At 42.5% G+C, this 20,804-nt stretch overlaps 1 protein-coding gene and 1 pseudogene across 4 annotated transcripts in view; one reads left to right on the top strand and one right to left on the bottom strand.

Moving 5' to 3' along the window:
* The window catches only part of LOC148041278 (acyl-acyl carrier protein thioesterase TE3, chloroplastic-like), a 96,777-nt gene that overhangs the window by 53,787 nt on the left and 22,186 nt on the right, over positions 1-20,804 (bottom strand). For 3 of the 4 annotated variants that reach the window (XM_087678821.1, XM_087678820.1, XM_087678814.1), the window contains exons 2-3: positions 10,872-10,972; positions 10,614-10,723 (exon numbers count right to left, since the gene is read on the bottom strand). In XM_087678821.1, coding sequence (XP_087534947.1) covers positions 10,614-10,723; positions 10,872-10,972 — 211 coding nt within the window. Of the gene's footprint in view, positions 1-4,431; positions 4,637-10,613; positions 10,724-10,871; positions 10,973-20,804 lie in introns of all 4 variants that reach the window. The other variant, XM_087678816.1, reaches the window with a different exon arrangement.
* On the top strand, positions 9,569-10,281 carry LOC148041279 (uncharacterized; annotated as a pseudogene).

Below are 20,804 nucleotides of genomic sequence, written 5' to 3'. Positions count from 1 at the left end.
CCAACCATGCTGTATGGTGCACCTATTATTTGGACCCCTGGCTTGGCTACATATCTATGGACAAAGATCGAGAGACTACAAATCATCATACTCACACGGATGATTCACAACAAATCATCAGTTCCATATGAGATTATTAGAGCGGAGTTTGTTGCACCCCCCATGATGATGAAGGCCCTTTTTCAGACCATCAACTTCATACATAGAGTACATAATATGCACCTAGAAAGACTACCTAGGAGAGCCTTTAAGGCCTCTACACACCCATCTCAGGAAAGACAAGAAATGAGTAGTGGCTTATAGGATATGGAATCGACATGGAACATCTCCCCCCTTTTTCAGTATGACCTTAACTCCCACTTCATACACCAATCCCACACAAAGAGAAACTTGGTCATGCAGTAGGACCTTTATCAATTGTATATACAATATATATGGATTTCATCTAGACAGTCCCTTCCCTCAAAGATGTCATACTAAAGAGACTACTTCATAAAGACTACAACCGATGGTTTCATTGAGAGATGTGGATACCTAGATATATACATGCCACATGAGAGGCCACTAGCCATTGGCCAACTTAGGGCATCCTCTCACCAGCTTGAGATTGAGACCAAGAGAGCAGCCCACTCCCCAGAGCTGAGCGGATCTACAAATTATATCAAGAGGTGGTGGAGAGCAAGGAGCACTACATCTGCAAATGCTGAGCCTATAGCATAGTCTAAGCTAGATACCCCATGCTATTTGGATGAGACACCTCCCTCAAACTAGTCATGGAGTCCCCACACAAGCACCACTTGGACCAATTCCTAGTTGAGTTTCAGAGGCTTCACACATCACTACTACAAGCTAACACTACATAGAGAGGGGATGTCAATCACATAGCTTAACGATTTCTTCTAGATAGTGACCACACATATAACACCTACACATAGAGGGGTGATAGCCTAGAGAGCTGAGGAGATTAGAGCAACACGCCACCCACGGATACAAGGATACCAAACACATATACTACATTAGAGAGAGATGAGGGAGATACACCAGCGACATGAGAAGCAGCTAACAGAGTTTGAGGGACCACCCAGATGCTACCCTTATACTATTTCATCCGAGATGTATGACATACTCTACCCACCCATCCTGACTGGGTGGAACTACATATACGAGTATCATTCAATCACACAATCAAACACGTACTACCTTATCCTCACATTGTGTCCCTATATGAACACTATTTTGTCTTGTACACCACTAGCTTCTTTTACAATATATCACTGACCATCTTTTAGCATGCTACACTTTGATCTCTAGTAACGATTAGCATTGTACATGGTTTTGTCTCATAGGCTGATTTTGGCCTCAGAAGATGTTAATATATCTTTCTTGGAAAATTCCCTCACTTTTCAGATGTAGCATTTTGGTCTCATAGGTTGATTTGGCCTTTTGTAGACATTAATATAACTTTCTTTCTTTCTTCTTATTTCTTTCTCTCTCTTTTCATGAAGAAGCTTAAATTAAATAAGTAAAAGTATTTACATTAGGCCTTCTAGCTAACCATAAAAATCCCCTCCTCGCCCCCCCCCCCCCCCCTCTCTCTCTCTCTCTCGTATCATTTGGAACTCCTTGTTACTAGATAGAGCTCTATGTTTTACACATAGCCATAGTTAGTTTCCTTTCTTATTTTTCTTTGTGCTACATATTTTGCCCAAACAGTTGTACCATCATACACATGATTGTAACTCATGATCTCATAGGTCATTTTGGCCTTTTGCAGACGTTAATATATCTTTTCATTTCATTTCTCTCTTTCGTAATAGGTAAGTGTATTAATTACAAAAAAAGTACAAGATTACATGATTACAAGACACAGGATAGCTGTAGGCCATTGTGCATAACCTCCCTTTACAAAAGATGAAATAACTCTCTCTCTCTCTCTCTCTCTCTCTCTCGACCATATACAACTCTAGACCATATCTTTACATTGAGGGCAACCATCGAAGAAGGCAAGGCATTCAAGAAAAAGATCTATTGCTGTTTTGTGGACTTTCGCAAGGCCTTTGACACAGTGCCACCTGCTAGACTCATGAGAAGAATGCAAAACATTGATATGCCTGTAGAGATACAGTGGAGTATCTATGCCTTGTATGAGACAGTGACGGGCAGAGTACGAACACCTAAGGGCATCTCAGATACAGTCAATAGCACCATTGTGGGGTGAAACAAGACTGTCCACTTTCATCGACACTATTTGGGCTGTATATAGATGAAATTTCAGAATATGTGGATAGGACTGGTGGGGCCAGAGCCAGCCTAGCTGGAGTGCTGATACCATTACTGCTTTATGCCGATGATATTGTACTTATATCTGACTCACCTGAGGGACTAAATAGACACTTGGATGCATTATCAGCTTTTTGCAGAGATAGAGATCTTAAGGTGAACCTTGGGAAAACTAAAGTTATGGTATTTAACACTTCAGCTGCTTGGGTGACAAGAGCTGAGCACCAGTTTACTTTTGATGGAGAGCCAGTGGAGATGGTTAGGCAGTATGTCTATTTGGGGGTCACATTGAAGGGACCACAATTCTCTTGGAGAGAGACATCAGAGGCTCATTTGGCAAAAGCATATGCAGCCTTAGGTGCATTGGAGAGGCAATGTGCTCACATACAATTTCATGAGCCGCGCACCAAACTGTGGCTTTTTGACACCCTGGTTACACCCACACTCCTATATGGGGCAACTATTTGGGGTCCGAGTCTCTTTCACACGAGACAACCTTTGGGAGACCAGGATGGACCAGAGAAGAAATACTATGACAGATGGGAGCATATGGAAAGACCACTGGTCATGATGATCTCACATATGATACGAGCGAAGAGCTCGACCCCACATGAGATTATCAGAGCTGAGTTGGGAGCATCACCCATGGTGGCTAAGGCCTTGGTCCAGGCAATGACTTTCATACATAGACTATGGAAGCTCCCCCAAGATAGATACCCACGGCTAGCCCTGGCCTCTTCTAGACAACTAGCAGCAGACGGTGACAGACACTGTTGGTATGCTCAGATAAGCACATGGATGAGTCTACGTGGGCTGCAGATTGACAGACTACCCCCCTTTGACTATAGCCTGGATTGCCCTACACTTGACTTAAGCCGATCAAAGCTAAACCATGTGATCAGAGCAGACATACTGAAGTTAGATACGGAGAAGACCTGGATCCGACCCCCCTTCCCCCCATGGCACGAGGATGGCAAACTACCAGACCCACTTCCTTCAGGTATCTGAGGATGGTTTCATCACCCGGCCCAATTACATGGACACACAGCTGCCTCGTGGACTACGCATAGTTATTGGTCAGATCCGCACCTCATCCCACCACCTGAGGATTGAGACAGCAGATGGGAGGGTATACAAACAGAAGAACGCATATGCCCACTATGCGACAGAGAGCCAGAGACAGAGGAACACTACATCTGCTGATGCACTGTACATTATGACATACGAGGTAGATACCACTGTCTGTTTCGAGAGGGTTTTGGACCCCTGAGACGGATCATGCAGTTTGAGGATCAGAGATGCTTGGGATTCTTCCTCTTGGAGCTCCAGAGGCGCAAAGCAACAATTCTACAGAGTAGGAAGCCCCCACAGCTCAGCTCACATAGACAGAGAGCAGTCACTGACTTTTTCACTGATACACGACAGAGTATGGCAGATACCACTACTACTGCCACACAGCCTACAGGAGTACATCATCATTGGACCTCATCTTCTGTAGGTGTCCCTTTGGATAGAGCAGTGGCACTTAGCCGGTCTAGGCGCCCACGTCCACCCGGATGAAGGCCTAAACATCCACACCACAGACAAATTAAAGCCATCATTGAGCGCCACAGGAGACAGATGCCGAGACGCCTCAGCCATGCAGAGATACACCTCCTTAGAGAACAGACATATCATTGATGGAGAGTTTTCCTTTCTCTGCTCTCACTTTCAGATCACTGACATGTTTTCCTTTTATAGGAGACTATTTCATTCTTTTTCAGTCTTATAGGCATGTTTTTCATCTTTTTCTCGTTCCAGATGAGAAACACACCATCATTGTATGTATTGCTTTGGTCTCATAGGCCACATTGGCCTTTTAGAGACGTTAATATACTCTCTCTCTCTCTCTCTCTCTCTCTCTCTCTCTCTCTCTCTTTTTTTCGTAAAAGGTAATTGTATTAATTACGAAAAAAAGGGTACAAGTTTACATGATTACAAGATACACGAGGGCTCTAGGCCAATGTGTGTAAAATCCCAGTACAAAGCCACGAAAGAGTTACACAAGTCATAGCAAAGACGCAGAGGAAATTGCCATATGCCAGGGAAGTAAGTCCTCCTGAGGGAGCAAGTCCGAGTGCCGAATGAGATCTATCTGCCAATGCAAGATACCTTTAAGCCTGGCAATGTGTCCCGGTACATTAGAGGCCGAATCAAAAAGAAAGGCATTCCGAGTGGTCCAATTGTGCCAACATTCCCAGTGTCTAAAAAAGTGGAATAAGATCTTCATATGCAACTGTGGCGGGGTGGGGTATTTTGGGCACACAAAAACCCAATCGAAAGGGGTTAGTGAGAACCCCACCACAGCACGCCAAACCTGTGACAAAAGCGACCAGATATTCTTAGCGAGCGGGCAAGAAATAAATCATCTCTCTCTCTCTCTCTCTCTCTCTCTCTCTCTCTCTCTCTCTCTCTCTCTCTCTTTTCGTGAAGATAATTTAATTAAGTAGTAAATATTTTACATCAGACCATAAAGTCGACTTAGAGAAAAGCGGAAAATAATAGTCACAAAGGAAAATCTACACTAACTCTAACACAAAAATATCACCCTGAAAGCACAACTGGTGTGGAGCAAACAGTGTCAAGCCAGGGAGTAGCAATATCAGGAAGAACTAGGTCAGTAGACACCATAGAGGTGATTTGCCACAACACTAAACCTCGGATTCGGGCCACATGACCATGAATCCCAGATACTGAATCAAAAATGAAGGCATTCCGAGTATGCTAAATATGCCACAAGACTGTCCATATGAGGAAATGGAAAAGGCAGGAATAATCTGAACTCAAAGAGGTCATGGAGGTCATCTTTCCCAAAATCCACGAACGAGCTGAAATCTGGTGACGAGTCAACGAGGACCAAACACAGAAAACAAAACTCCAAATCTGTTTTGCAACAGGGCAAGAGAAAAAGATGAAGCCCTGTCTCATCACATGTAGTACAAAATATGCATCGTCCAGAGATCTTACAAGCACGTAGCACATTCCCAATAGGAAGAGCCCCAATAAGTAGCCTCCACATAAACACTTTTCCCTGATACGGAACCTTAGATTTCCAGAGCTGGATGAATCTGTCCTACCACTTCTTTTTTCTTTCCCGAATGCGCCATGAAATATGTGTATGATGGTACAACTGTCTGGGCAAAATATGTAGCCATCCTTTTAGGAGTAGCCACGTGCTGCCATGCAATCTCTCTCTCTCTCTCAGACTCAGCCCATCCATTGGTTTCACAATGCTGCACTCTGACAGTAACCACCAATTGAAGCAAAGGATGGTGTAGCAAAGTGCTGAAAATGTAAAAATGGCCTCTAGATGAAGACACTGATCAAGCTGATGCAGAAAACTCGAAAACAGCAGCTGGAGCAAGTATGATGATGTGGCAATCAGAACAGCCTGATCAACAGTCACCAGAGCAGAGCAGAAACTGAGCGAAGCTGAAAAGGTGCCGGTGAAACACAGCAGCGGAGGATAGTAGGCTGGGTGGCCTGATCTGATGAAAAGCAGCTGTGTATATCATCCCCAGATGATGAACAGCAGAAGGGCAGCGTGTAGGGATGAAAATGCAAGTCCACAGGTTGTGACGATCAGAACAACATCTAGGAACACTTGAATAGCAGCTGCAGCAGTTAAAAAGAGGGCTGGAGTGATAGCAAAACCAGAAGGTAATGTGCACAGCCTTCACATGGTCATGACAGCAGCTGGTAATGATGGGCAGAATGGATGGCAAAACAGATGGGGATGTAAGTGGCCTAGCGCACTCTTTATTTATAGAGATGGCACCAATCAAAGTTTTTGCTTATGGGACATCCTATGGAGAGAGGAAGACTCAAGGCACTCTAGTGGTCAGCCACAGCCCATGTGATCTGAACTCATCTTCTCATGCTTTGGTAATGGATTCCATGGCCTGTTTCTCCATTCATTAAGTTCATATGATCTTGCTTTTCTTGTTCATCTCATTCAATGTTCAGCAGTTGGTTCTGTTGCTTCCGCTTGCATATATTGTTTTCACAAAACAGACATTTCGATGCATTGCATTCACATGCGCAAATGGTGGGATTTCAATGAACCTTGGTAAAGCCAAGGATGATGTTCAATACTACATCACAATGGGTCAGGAGGTGGACACTTCAGTTTACTCATGGGTAGGACAAGATGGAGTATGTGGATTCTTATACATAGCTAGGAGTCTTATTCATAAGGCCCAATCTCTCTATGAGAGAGGCAGTAGAGACTAGATTGACATGAGGATACACAAATTTTGGGTGGTTTAGAGAGGATGTGCCCGCAATTCCAAAATCCCTTTAATAAGTTTCAGCTATTTGGTACATTGGTCACGTCAGCATTATTATATGAAGTACAGGTATGTGGCCTAGCCTTACCACCATTGTTAACCTAGTGGCACATATGGAGTACAAGTATGGGTGGAAGGAGAGGCAATAGAGACTAGATTGACGTGAGGATACAAAAATTTTGGGTAGTCTAGAGAGGATGTGCCTGCAATTCCAAAATCCCTGTAATAAGTTTCAGCTATTTGATACATTGGTCACGTCTGCATTATTATATGGAGTACAAGTATGGGGCCTAGCCTTACCACCGTAGTTAACCTAGTGGCACATATGGAGTACAAGTAGGGGTAGAACAAGATGGAGTATGTGGATTCTTATACATAGCTAGGAGTCTTATTCATAAGGCCTAATCTCTCTATGAGAGAGGCAGTAGAGACTAGATTGACATGAGGATGCACAAATTTTGGGTGGTCTAAAGAGGATGTGCCCGCAATTCCAAAATCCCTGTAATAAGTTTCAGCTATTTGATACATTGGTCATGTCTGCATTATTATATGGATTACAAGTATGGGGCCTAGCATTACCACCATAGTTGACCTAGTGGCACATATGATGGATGGAGATCAATGCAAAGGACACCAGATTTCCAAGGTGATCAAATGTAAGGCTTCAATCCCACATGAGCTCATTAGAGGTCGATGCAAATCAATATCATTCATATATAGCTTGTGTGAGTTACCCAAATGTAGATATGCGCAATTGGCACTTGAGTCCTCACAACAATTGGCCAGTGAGGAAGATACTTCATGTCGATATGCTCAAATCTCATCCTAGTTTGAGTTACATGCCTTTAGCATGGACAAACTACCACCCTTTTAGTGTTCCCTTGATGCACCTTCCCTCACTCTAAGCCACTCAAAGATTGGTAAGATCATCAAACAATATATTGTTCAATTGACATGGCTAATACTAGTATACGAGTTGGGAATGAAGATGGCTTCCTATTGGGAGCATCTTCTACGCACTATAGATGATGGCTTTATTGTTTGTCCAAGATACATGAACATCCCCCTCTCTATGTCAAATGTGCTATTGACCAATTCTCCACGTCTTTACATCAGCCAAACATTAAGACTAACAAATATAGATCCATATCGTCCAAGGAAAAAATATGTCAAACTCACCAATCAGAGGGATAGACAAAGGACCATTATATTTGCCGTTGTCCAACCTATTATGAGATTTGGGGGCACTCTCATTCTTTTTAGAGACTAGTTTGGGGCACTATCGGGAGTCATGGATTACAATGATCAACAATGTCTTAGGCTCTCTCTCTTTGAGATACAATGATCAACAATGTCTTGGACCTCTCTCTTTGAGATACGATAGCTTAGAGAGACCCTCCAGATGAGCAAAGCACTAGTACATGGAGGCCTATCCAAAAGCAGCTTATACACTTTTTCACAAGGAATGCCCAAGAAACTTCAAAGAAATCTCAATCTACATCTAGGAGGAGTACTAAGGAGGCCCCAACATAACCCGATCTGCCTCTACATGAGGGATCTAGCTTCATCAAGCAATCCAACTTGGCCAGTCGAAACACCCTATATCCCAACCCATGTAGCAGCCACACATGTATAGAAGGATACAAGAGATTGTTGCTCAAGTCCCCACCCGTCCCCCCCCCCCAAAATTCTTCTTCACATGGGACAAGATTGAGGCTATACGACAATGCCCAATTATGGCTTTCTTAGGATGATATATATCTTCCTAGTATCCCTTGTCCTTACCCATTCATACTTGGTCTATGTAACAATGCCATGTTTACGTCCTATGGATACCAATGTCATGTTTCGTACCCCAACCTCTTGGTATCTACAATACCTTCATCATGTGAAGATAAGTTGGGGTTTGCACCGAGAAAACACAAAATGTACAAACATGACTAAAACACAATAACTCGAACAATAATGCAAAAACCATGAATGTAAAACGCAAAAACAAATCAAGGAAGAAAGAAACTCCAAAGTTAATGATTCAATGCTATGAATGAAAGAAAGAATGTTCAAAATGCTCAAAGGCAGGGTAGTCAATGTACTCAAAGTGTGTGCGAGACAAATCTTGAGTGCTATAATCACTAGTCGAAGTTGAGAGAGTGCTGAAAGTGGAAGGGCAGCAAGCTGTCACCAAAACGCAATAGTCTGCAGGCTGAAATTTGGTAAATGCATCAGAGGACTGCCTGAACAAGCTTGGAAACTGATCATCAGGCTGTAAACAGCAAGGCACCAGCTGAGAAGGGTCAGTTGAAGGATGCATGGGCCTGCACTATCATAAACGCAAGCTGGCTGAAGCAAACAATGAAGGTGATCAGCAGGGCAGTCAGCTAGGACAAAGCAAACACAGCAGTTCTGGGGCAGTAAATGCAGTCGCCAAGAACTAGAAACTGCCACCAACAGCAGTGGACAGGCACCAAGTGGAGGGGCTGCAGTCAATGATGGCTAGACATCAGACGGAGATGGCTTGGAGGCTAGAAACAGGGTGCCAACAGCAGCAGCAGAGAGGGTGAAGACTGATGTAGCCTGCAAAACAAGGATAGGCTGAATGGTGGGCAGCCTGTCTATGTATGGATACAGAAGGATCCTCCCAAATTAGGGTTTTGCTTATGGAACACATAAGCTCTCTAGGACTACACACTATTTAATGAAACTTTTGGTCATTTACATGTTTTGGGGCTGCTTTAAAGATCTAATTGGTTATTTTTAGCTCAACACATCACCCATGAGAGTTTCAACTAGGATTTTCGTTTAGCTTTTAGCTTTTGTTTACTATTTATTTCCCCAACTCTTGTATTGCACTACAAATTTTTGTAACTCAAGGTCTCATAGGTCATTTTTGACATTTTGCAAATAAGTAATCATTTCTTCTTCTTCTTCTTCTTCTTCTAGAGATCCACAAGATCATCAGGATGGATCTTACCCAGTTGGATATCAGGCGGACATGGTTGATGCCAGGGCAGGAGCTAGGGACAAAGATGGATTTCTACCGCGAGCATTTCCTTCATACTACAGATGATGGATTTATTGTTCGCCCAAGATACATGGACACCCAACTTTCCCATGGGATTAGATGTACTATTGGCCAGTTGCGCATCTCCTCACATCAACTAGAGATTGAGACCGGCAGATATAGATCCATCCCACCAGAGGAGCGCATATGCCAAATATGCCAATTAGAGCCAGAGACAGAGGAGTATTATATTTGCCACTGCCCAGCGTATTATGAGGTCCGTGGTCATTTCCACTGTCTCTTTAGAGACGGATTTGGACCACTATCCAGAGTCATGGATTTTACACATTAGCGATGCCTTGGCCTCTTTTTTCTTGAGATATGACGGCTTCGTGACATGCGCCTCAGGAGTACAGCTGCTCCAAGACATCTAGGCCCTTCACAGAGGCAGCTCACAGACTTCTTTGCAAAGGAGACTCAGAAGACTTCAATACAGTTACAGCCATAGTCCACAAGAGAGCCTCTCTCACCGCCACAATCCATATACAGACAAGGAGTATTGATTGATCGAGTCGTTCAGCTTAGCCGATCCAAACGTCCTAGGCCTCGACACAGACACCAACGACACCTTCATAGGTGGATACAAGGGATTATTGCTCGGGCTAAAGCTAGGCCCTCCATACCCACATGAGATTGTACCATTTGGAGCTCATTGTTACTAGATAGAGCTCTATGTTTTACACATAGCCATAGTTAGTTTCCTTTCTTATTTTGCTTTGTGCTACATATTTTGCGCAGATAGTTGTACCATCATACACATGATTGTAACTCATAGTCTCATAGGTCATTTTGGCGTTTTGTAGATGTTAATATATCATTTCATTTTATTTCTCTCTCTTTTTTTTTCTTTTTTTCGTAAATCTCTCTCTCTCTCTCTCTCTCTCTCTCTCTCTCTCTCTCTCTCTCTCTCTGAGGAAAAAAACATGATGATTATATAAACCTACTCTTAAAGGTGCAAGAAACTTGAGTGACAACTCTGATAAGGCCAAAGCTTCCCCATTTCGAGCAATTACATCTGGCTTTATTCCCATTACTTCTAGTAGTTCATGTCGTGCTGTTCAACAGAGAAAACTATCAATGGCCAAGGATAATTATTTGCCACATCACATGTCCTTGCAAATACTCAAACAAGAATCATAAACATAATGATATTTAAAAGACTAGCACTTTAAAATCACTAAATATGATGTCACTAGAATTACCATGTTGACAATAGCTTGCATATATAGCATTATTGACTACACCGTATTGATCCAGCTCATAGTCACGAACCTTAAGCTCAACTTCAAATGACTCTTTCATGCTGTATACAAGAGAATTTTCATTAGAATTATATACATGCATCATGAAGGTAGGCAAAGACTAGTTTGAAATCTTGGTTCACATTGATATAAACATTAATTTCAACTATAACAAATACATTTTTGCTTTGGACCCTCGTAAAACCAAACACAAGACCGTGAGGGGGTGAAACCTTGCAATAGTAACTCTCAATTAGTTTAAAATTTCATAAATATGAACTAACTAACTCACCGTAACACGTGTGCAGCCATGGCTAGGGACTATATGTAGAAGGCACCAGAACTACAACTTTTCTGATTCCCTTGCGAGCAAGACGAAGTCACATGAAATATGGAGAGAACATCAATGAGTAGGGAATGATGTCTATTTGTACTTACAGATTTTCAGTCCAAGAAAGACTGTAGTTGTACAAATGGCAGCAGACATCCTAGTGCTGCATTGGTCCCAAACAATGTTAGAGATTAGACCTGCTCTGTAGCATTTCTGTGTTGGAACAGCAACCATTGACTTTTACTTGATTTCACTGCCCAAAGTAGTTCTCCCCCGTTGCCTTTGCCTTCAAAGCAGCAGCCCAACAGTTTTCCCATGTATCTTCCGGTACCTTCAGGGCACAAAGAAAATGAAATTGCTCTGGAAATGGTACATTAGATCTACATGGATATTGTGATGCAAACATGGCAGGTGACTTGGATACTTGCAAGTCTACTAGCGGGTACGTATTTACCTTAACTAGTGGGGTAGTTTCTTGGTGCTCTAGATTGCAAAAGATAATAACACTTTCTACCACTAAGACTGAATATATTTCAGCCACTAAAACTGCAAAAGAAGCTGTTTGGCTTGGTCATTTGGTCAAGGATTTTGGGCTGCCCACCAAAACACCTATACTTGGATGTGATAGCCAAAGTGCTATATGCTTGGCTAAGAGTGCCATGTTTCATACACATACCAAATATATTCATGTGCAATATCAATTTATCAAACAAGTTCTGGATGATGGTCTAGTCACACTGACTAAGATCAAAACATAAGATAACCCTGCAGATGTTCTCACTAAGAGTCTTGCAAAGGCTCAACATGAGCACTGCATTCGACTAGTGGGAGTTGGTCAAAGGTTCGCTCAATACCTTTAAGTAGGAGGTTGTTGGGTGTAAAGGCCCTTTGCTACACTTCTTGTTATATGTTTACTTGTACATGTGACCGCACCCTTGCAGTTGTGAATGTACCGTATCCTAAGTATAAATTCATTCTTTTATTCTTTGTGTACACCACACTAGTACACATCCAACTCAAGTCTCCAGTCTCTGCACTCTCTATTGCTGAACACACCTCATTCTCTCTGCGCACACCACCTGGGCACTCTCACCCCCCTTTAAGAAGTACTAGAAGTACTTGCCATGATAACTGCAAAGTAATGAGAGTATGGACTACTATAATTTTAGTAAAATAGCCCCAAAACTGAGCCAAAAGTGTATGCAACAAGAGTACAAATCAATGTATTGTTGTCCACAAAGTAGAAGCACTAGAGCATCTGAAACAAGTGTCTGCTCTCAATATAATTACTTAAAGATAAATTATAGTAGTGCTGTCCATAAAATCGCAATAAATGAGAAGTCAACTGTAGACAAATGTCCAAAATAAATACTTCCACTGACAAGGAAATCCAAATAGCAACAAGACTTATAATGCAACTAGCAGTGACCAATAAAACGCATGCAACTCCAAGTACCAAATATTGTCACAGAATCCAAAAGTACCAAAAACATAGATGTATCCTGAACAAAGGGGTAACCAAGTACATAAGCTAACTGTGCATAAGTGTAGGAGCTTTCGCTCAACTGCCAAGACCCACGGACCGCTTATTGTTTCAAGAGTTCCAAGCGAGCTCTAATGGCTATCTCTCACATAGCCGACGCGCCATCGATCCTACGAGTGTAATGAGCTTACCTTGATGCCGATATGAGTTGCCTTCTCTCTCGCACACACCGGTAGCTCCACGATCCTAGATGCTAGCTCAAGCATCCTCAAGCCTCCTCCATCTCCAAGCTCCATCCACCATAGCCGCATGTGCAAGAGAAGGGAAGAGAAGAGAAGAGAAGAAGAGAAAAGGAGATGGAAAAGAGCTTCACCCTCTTGATCCCTCACTCTCACACACTCACTCCCTCACGCTCTCACACTCCCTCTCTCAAGAGCACACACAAGCAAGAAGAGAAGAAGAGAAGAGCTCTTGTTAGCCACACACCAAAGAATGAGCTTTCATTTACTTTTTGAACTTTATATATACAAACCCTAAAACCCCATGGGTGCCCATCCCTTTTTACATGACCGGCCATTGTGGCAAAGTCCCTTTTTCTAATTCCCTCTTCTTGCTTCATGCCCTAAGCCTATACCCGTTTATTCTTTTACAAGTGGCACAAGAGGGAGCCTGGCGCTCTTCTACAAGAGTTTTTAGAGTTTTTGAGGCGCCTTTCATTTAAAATTACGCTTTTGGCCCCGGCTTAGCTTTAGAGGCCGCCTGCGTGTCTTTGCTCATTTTCCGTCTTCTTCCCACTTTTTCATTCATTCTTCCGCCTTCTCGGCTTGGGGTTAACATTACCCCCCTCCGAGACGGGTGCCAGTCCCATGGCACTCTTGTCGACTGTTGGTGTTTAAGAGGCAATTGGCGAAGTAGTCGTATAAGGGCAGGGCCACATGTAAACTCAGGTGCTCATTGAAGCTTGGTAATAAGGTTTGTTGGAGAAGTCAAACGGATAGCAAGTAGTTGACGGGGGCCTTCGAAGTTGAAGTCGGTGGTTAGTCGCCTTTGTAATGCTTGAAAGGAGAGGGTGCGGTGCTCTACCTAAGGGGAGGTGTCTACCTTATTGTGTAGTGCATTGTGCCCGTGCTGGTGGAATGGGGAGTGGGGTCTAGCCACAGGCTAGCCTGCTAGCCTGGGTGATATCCCACGCTTGGGGACCCCATTCGTGCAAAGGGAGGTGCAGTGCAAGTAGCTTAGGGTGACATGTCTAACCATAGGCGAGTGTTACCTCCCTAGGCATGTCCTGCCCTTGATGGGCCCTAAGCATGAAGTGGGGGAGCAAAAAGGGCTAGGGGGTTAGGAGCGGAGCCAGCCGACCGAAGCCACTGGGCACGCCTAACTTGAGGACCCCAAGGTGCAGTGATCGTGCTTTATGTGGTACTAAGTGCTTCTGTAAGTGAGTTGTTTTGTCCATTCCATGCGTAATGTTCCGCTTGCTCTTCCTTGGATGCTCTTTTTTTTTTCTTTTTTTTCTTTTTTTCTTTTTTTTCTTTTTTTTTTAAAAAAAACTAGTATGACACTAGTAGAATGACAATCCGTACCTAATCTTCCTCGTCTGATTTAGGCGGAGAAGGGGGTCGGATGGATTTGCTAAAAAATTGATGGCTTTGCATGTATCCTGGACGTGGAGGGAGATGATGGAGAGGAAGGGATGGTTGTACCTAGCGAACTGGTTGTCGTCCATATCCTCTAGGAGGAATAGGCAAAAGGAAGGGAGAAGGCTAGCTCTCATCATTAAACGCGCCATGGCACAACTGTCAATGGAGTTAGGGTCAAAAAAGAGGGGAGGCAGGCCATGCTCTTGTCGGATCGGGTCCTGCTTGAGTAGTAACTTAAGTAACCTAAGATAATTACAGGTAGTTATAAAGGCTGGATTGGGGCATAAAGAGAAGTCCACGAGAAAACGCGTCATGGAATCATTTAGTGTAACGTGTCCACTAGCATCATCCAAGACACGTCTTAGCAGTCCGTCGGGAAGGATGTCTAGAAAGCTCCGTCCGGCACTCCCATGGAATGTTACGGGATTTGCGATATAGGGCTTTCCGCGTCTGCCACGTAGCGGAAGTATTCTGGCCATTCCCACTTAGGATCGACCGGACTTAAGGTTTTCCTGATTGGTCATTATCTAACAGCAACTAGCGTCAGACCCAAGCGAACTACTTTACGCAGAAACGCCAGGCCCGAGGCGGATTCACACTGCACTTGGTTCAAGGAGAATGGGAAACAAGAGGGATGCAAAGCTCAACCTCTCTGCCATAAGGCATAGTCCCATTCCGTTCCCCTAAAACAGCGTAAATCGGTTAAGACATCACTCTAGGTCAACGCTTTTGTTGTTCGTGTCCTTTGACGATCATCCCGTTGTTCTTTGAGAAAAGTTCCCGGCTAACCGGGACCACCCAACCGTAGGACGGACCCATGGCCCATCCTCCGTACTTTCCTCGGTTTATTTTAGTTATGTAATTATCTAACACATTAATTTGACATGTAACAATCAGCTTCTTTAATTAATCCGTTAAGCACTGGTTCCTTCACGTAATCTTATCACGTGACATAGAAAAACAATATCAGACAAGTTCTTTATTAACATATCATCATATTTATCTTTGAAATACAAGGAGTTCCGCCCGTAGGCTTGTCCATAATCCGCCCGAAGGCTATCCAGTAATCCATAGGGATCACTATTCCAAGCTTCCGCCCGTAAACTAGTATGCGGGCCTCGAGATCCAATCCCGAGTCACGTTAGCCTCTTGTGCACGACCCGAAAGGCGAGGGATTTATGGCTAGAGCCCCCTCCCCCTGGCACCCAAGCGTCCTCCTGCTCCAAGTAGAGCTCAACGGAGAGACCTCTCGTGGCGGGTTCAGTCCACGTTCCCGGCGCGGTCAACAACCCCCTTGGTTAGGGTCAGGCAGGCAGTCGGGGGTAACTAAAGCTGCCTCTCCCTTCAGGCCTTCAAACTGAAGTATAGATATTTATTTAACTTGTAATTCATAAATCAAACAGTGCTCTAAAATCTCTAGCAAGCACAAACATTTCCATTAACCGATCTTGTTGTTCGCAAATTGCTAAGGAATGATTCTTTCCTTTCGAATGCATCAGCACTCGTTCCAGGGAGTCTTGCAACTTGGCAAGATCCCTTATATTCTGGGTTAGGGCGTACCCTATTAACTCAACTTGGTCAACCCTAAAGTTCATTGGGTACTTTAGTTTCCGGTTTTTAATCTTCCTTATTTAGAAGGATATCAAAGAATACATCCTTTTGCAAGATAAAGGACCTGCCATCCTTGCTGAGGGTATTTAACCTTCCTTCTTGTGAATCAATCACAAGACCATATGACTTCGTACTTGCTGCGCAAGTCCTGCATCGTAATATACGATGAAACTATCCATTTTAGTTTCTTTAAGCTGACGTTTGTCAGACCTAGGATCTCTTTTTAAGAACCTCAGGGACAAACCCTAGTTCTTTATTTATTTACGATTTATTGACCCTACAATCAGGGAAGGTAGTCAAGTGTTTAAGATATAAACGTTTCTTGGTTTTTAAATCATTCCCCAAGACATATTTCACAGCATAGGTATTTCTAGGTTTACATTAATTCGGTTAACTTTTAGAAGGTAATATTGAGATCACCTCGGCACGATTTGTTATCCTTGTGACAATTGATTTTTCAGTCCTAAACTTTATTGCTTTGAGGTTAGGTAAATTCAATTAATCTTCCTTTTTCCTTGCAAACGAAACTCATGCCAAATAACAATCTTTTCCTTGCTAAGATATGCAGTTAGCAATGATAACTTCCTAGAGTTCAAGCAACGTAAGAAACCTTTCATGAATTTCACCTTCTATGATGATTTGTTGCAAAAAAGAATAGGGGTTAATGGTGCAAGATGCAGTTTTTATACCTTCAAGATTTAACCGAAATATACTAATATAATAGGTAGATAATCTTGCTCGTAATTTGTTTCAAAGCATGATGCTATTTGAAGGAAACTATGTTTATTATATTATCATTTTTGCATGTTCAATTAAACTAAACTCCTCCATCGTAAATAACTAGGACAAAATATATCTTATCCCAAACAATTCATCTTGCATGATTAAATTAAAACCGATATAAAACCAAGAAGGAAAAACCTAGTTTTGGGGTGAGATATCCACATGGATACCGGGAGATGACCCTCCCGCAGCTACTCCTTGGACTTTCTTAGGCGGCATCGCAGTTGTAATCCTTCGAATGTGAAGGCAGCTTTTACTCTCCTTTTCGGATTTCCACCGTCTCTCTTTCGAGGCAAGGATCCGTTCAAAGGATTAACCACGAGAAGGGTAATAAGACCTTTAAGGTCTTAGCTTCTTCGGAAAGGGAAAGGTTTATAAAGCCTAAGAAGGCCCTATAGGGTATATATATACGGCAAAAAGGTTATGGGTGAGTATGGCTTCACAACCATATGAACCTTGGAAGAACTTTGGGTTTGGGGTAAAAGGTATAGGAAGGGGGATTTTTTAGAGAGGTTTTAGGACACGGAATAGTCAAGGTTTTAGGGATTTTAACCCGGAATGATAGGGGAAAGGTGAAGGATGAAGGCTTCTTCAAGTAATGAAAACCGATGTTTGTTGGATTCGCGTGCAATGTAGTTTGTGATACGTGTCATTTACTGTTGTTTTTTACTTGAATGTTACGTTTATTTGTCGAATTTATACGTAACACGATTCGTACCCTAAATTTAATACACAGTGCTTTATCGAATTCGTGCACAACATGTATTTGTTCGAACGCATGTAACGATAACTCAACGATGTAAATAAAATAAATATCAAGCGACTAAACCATCTCGGTGCCTTTCCAAAAAGCATTAACGTGCAAGGATTTTGGCACAGAGTGCAGCGTTAGACTTGGTATTTGTATTTCTGCATCACGATCATGCAGATCTACAGCTTGTTCTCGTGACCCCTCAACCCACTGCTTGAGGTCTTGCCATTTGGATGCTGCTTAAGCAGGTCTCCCAGGCTTAACGTCACAAGGATGGTCACTAGCGTAGTAAGGAGGCTGTGGGTTGCTCGTCCCTCTCCTAAACTGGATTATCCTGGCCAACGGCCGTGTGACATTAATGTGACATTAAAAGTAACATTAAGGTAAATCAAGGGAAACATGCACGAGGATGACCGTCCGGGGTCTTGGGCGCCCGAACGGGGTTTCGGGGAGCCTAGAACCAAAGAGAGTCCAAGAATAGTAGGACTCACCAAGGTTTGACGACTGGCAATCGGATCACAATGGTCTGGCCAGCAATAAAACTAGGCAAGGCTGGGAGGTGAGAGGATATCTCGTGCTCATTTATTTCGACGGCTTTTCCTCTAGCTTGATAGTCTTCTTCAGAGACGTCTGACATTGACAGATACGTTACCCGTCATATGTCATTATTGGCCGAAAAGTGAGACGTCGCAGGAAGGAGACGCGGTGAAAGCGTGACGGGCCGTGAAGGAAAGTAAAAGGCGTGAGACGTGCCACGTCACGTAAGTGTGACACGTTGCGGGCAGAGGAAAGGCGTAAGGCGGAGCATCCGACGGTGGTCAACTGAGGCGAAACGTGAAAAAGGTGTTAGAAATGTGAGGCGACTGCTGTGCGCCAGAAACGTGAGACGATTTCTGTGCGTGAGGTGACTGTTGTGGGACGGACGGAAAAACGTCATGGGACAGACGAAAAAAAAAACATCAGATGATACACGATTGAAGTCAGGAAACTTCATTTCCAGCATGACTGCTTCACTGCTTTAGTCCGGGAAGGCAAAATTTGTTCCTTACTCTTCGGGCTTATTTACAAAACCAGCAACAGTAGCCTGCCATTAAAACCAGGGAAGTACTTTATTTTGCATGCAAATTTCTTATCTTTGCTTTCCAATTCCAGTGTATTAATGACAGAAAAAGAAAAAGAGAGAGTAATGGAAGGTTCTAGTTCTGGGGACCACCCTATGGTAGATCCCCATGAACCAGAGATGCAAGAAGAACAGTGGAAAGAATTTTTTGCTACACGAGAACAATTTGATGACCTTACTGCTCGTGTGCAGGCTCAGGGGGTTCAAATGGAATTTTTAACTCAAACACTCACTGAAATAAAATCTCAATTAACTTTATTATTAGAAAGAGATAAAAATAAGATAGAAACCTCGGATGTCCCATCTTCATCGAAAGATTTAGATGTGTCTATGCGAGATCCTAAGGAACCCCACCACAAGTTGAGGGATAATCCAGTTCTAAAAGATATGAAACCCCCTCAGTTTCACGGGGAGGAAAAAGATAGAAATAAAGATGCAATCTTTAATTTCCTCCAAAAATGGGAAGATTTACATAAACTTAAAAATACTCCACCACATCTCCAAGCACTGGAGGCTAGTTTAACTTTGGGGCCTAAAGCATATAAGTGGTGGCGAACTTTAAAGGAGGCAAATAAAATACCTGAAACTTGGGCTCAATTTGAATCCGTCTTTTTAAAAGAATTCCTTCCTGAAAATGAAATGGAAAGAAATTGGGAAGATTGGGATTATGTCAGACAAAAGGAAAGACCCCTACTGACATATCTGGAGGAATATCGTGAGATAATCCTCAAATTGGAAGGAATAGATGAATTTCAAAAAACAAGAGGATTCATTAGGGGACTAGATAAAGCCTGTAAAAAGGAAGTAAAAAGGAGTTCACCTTAGACGCTGGAAGAGGCAATTAAATTTGCATTAATCAATGAAGATAGTATGCGTCCAGGTACACTCACTAGTCTCACTGATACGGAGCCCAAGTCTAAGGAATTGGAAACCTCAAAATTTGTGGACAAATTTAAAAGAAAAATGCCATTTTCTAAGGGTAAAAAACAACCTTTTGAAAAGAAACAATATGTGAGGCCAAAGTTAAGTCCTGATGACTTTGATAAGGCCAAAAAAGAAAAGTTGTGTTTCAATTGCCTATCCCCTAACCATGCTGCTTGGAATTGCCCTCAAAAGAAAAAGGGGGAAGACAAAGAAAAGGATAAGGACAAGGGCAAGGGAAAAGAAAAACAAATCCATGTAGTGCAGACCTTAGAATTAAAGGGGCATGAAAGGTACAAATCTTTAGAGGTCTTGCACATGGATGTACAACACAAGTGTTGTATGTCAACTTCTATGTGGCAGCCTACTTTTGGGCCACATGATTTAGTTAGAGTGCATGGATTAATAACTGGAAAGAGAGTTAGAGTCATGATTGATGACTCTGCTACACATAATTTTATAAATTATATACTTGTCAAAAAATTGAAACTTCCCCAACAAAAGAGTGGGCATCAATATGTTGTTCGTATGATGCAAGGCCAAGACAATAAAATATGGGATACAATGGTATCCAATTTGGAAATTGAGATTCAAGGATATAAAGATAAACTTGATTTTCAAATTATGAACATGGAAAGAGCTGATATTGCTCTAGGGAGGGAGTGGCTATGGGGATTGGAACCATCCTTAAAACGTAGTTACCATCATAATACACTGGAATTTGAAAGGGATGGTAAGACTTTTGTCATTCAAGGTGAACATGAAGTATCTGATAATCCTTTGATGTGTTCTACTAAAGTTCAGAAGCTGATAAAGAAAAAAGTTTGTGAGGTATATATGTTATGGTCTCTTCCTGTACAGAACACTTTCACTTTCTGTAATATAAAGCAACAATTCCCTTTATGCGAAGAAAACTAAATGTGAATTCTTTGCACAAGAGGTCAAATATTTGGGGCATATTATCTCAAAAGAGGGAATCAACATGGATCCAGAAAAAGTAAGGGCAATTATTGAATGGCCATCTCCAAGGAACCTGGAAGAGCTGCAGATCTTCCTAGGTTTATCTGGATTTTATCGTAGATTCATTCGAGATTATGCCAAAATAGTTGTTCCAATGACAGACCAACTTAAAGGGAAAGGAAAGAGCTTTAATTGGGGAACGGACCAAAATGAAAGTTTTCAAAAACCTAAGGTAGCTATTGCTACAGCTCCAGTATTATTAATAGTGGATCCCAATAAACCATTTATGGTTGA

Source organism: Lygodium microphyllum, chromosome 1, assembly GCF_053477565.2.
Source record: "Lygodium microphyllum isolate KBCC chromosome 1, Lygodium_microphyllum_v1.1.10, whole genome shotgun sequence".
Taxonomy (NCBI): Eukaryota; Viridiplantae; Streptophyta; class Polypodiopsida; order Schizaeales; family Lygodiaceae; genus Lygodium; species Lygodium microphyllum.
This window is presented reverse-complemented; position numbering and strand designations above follow the sequence as displayed.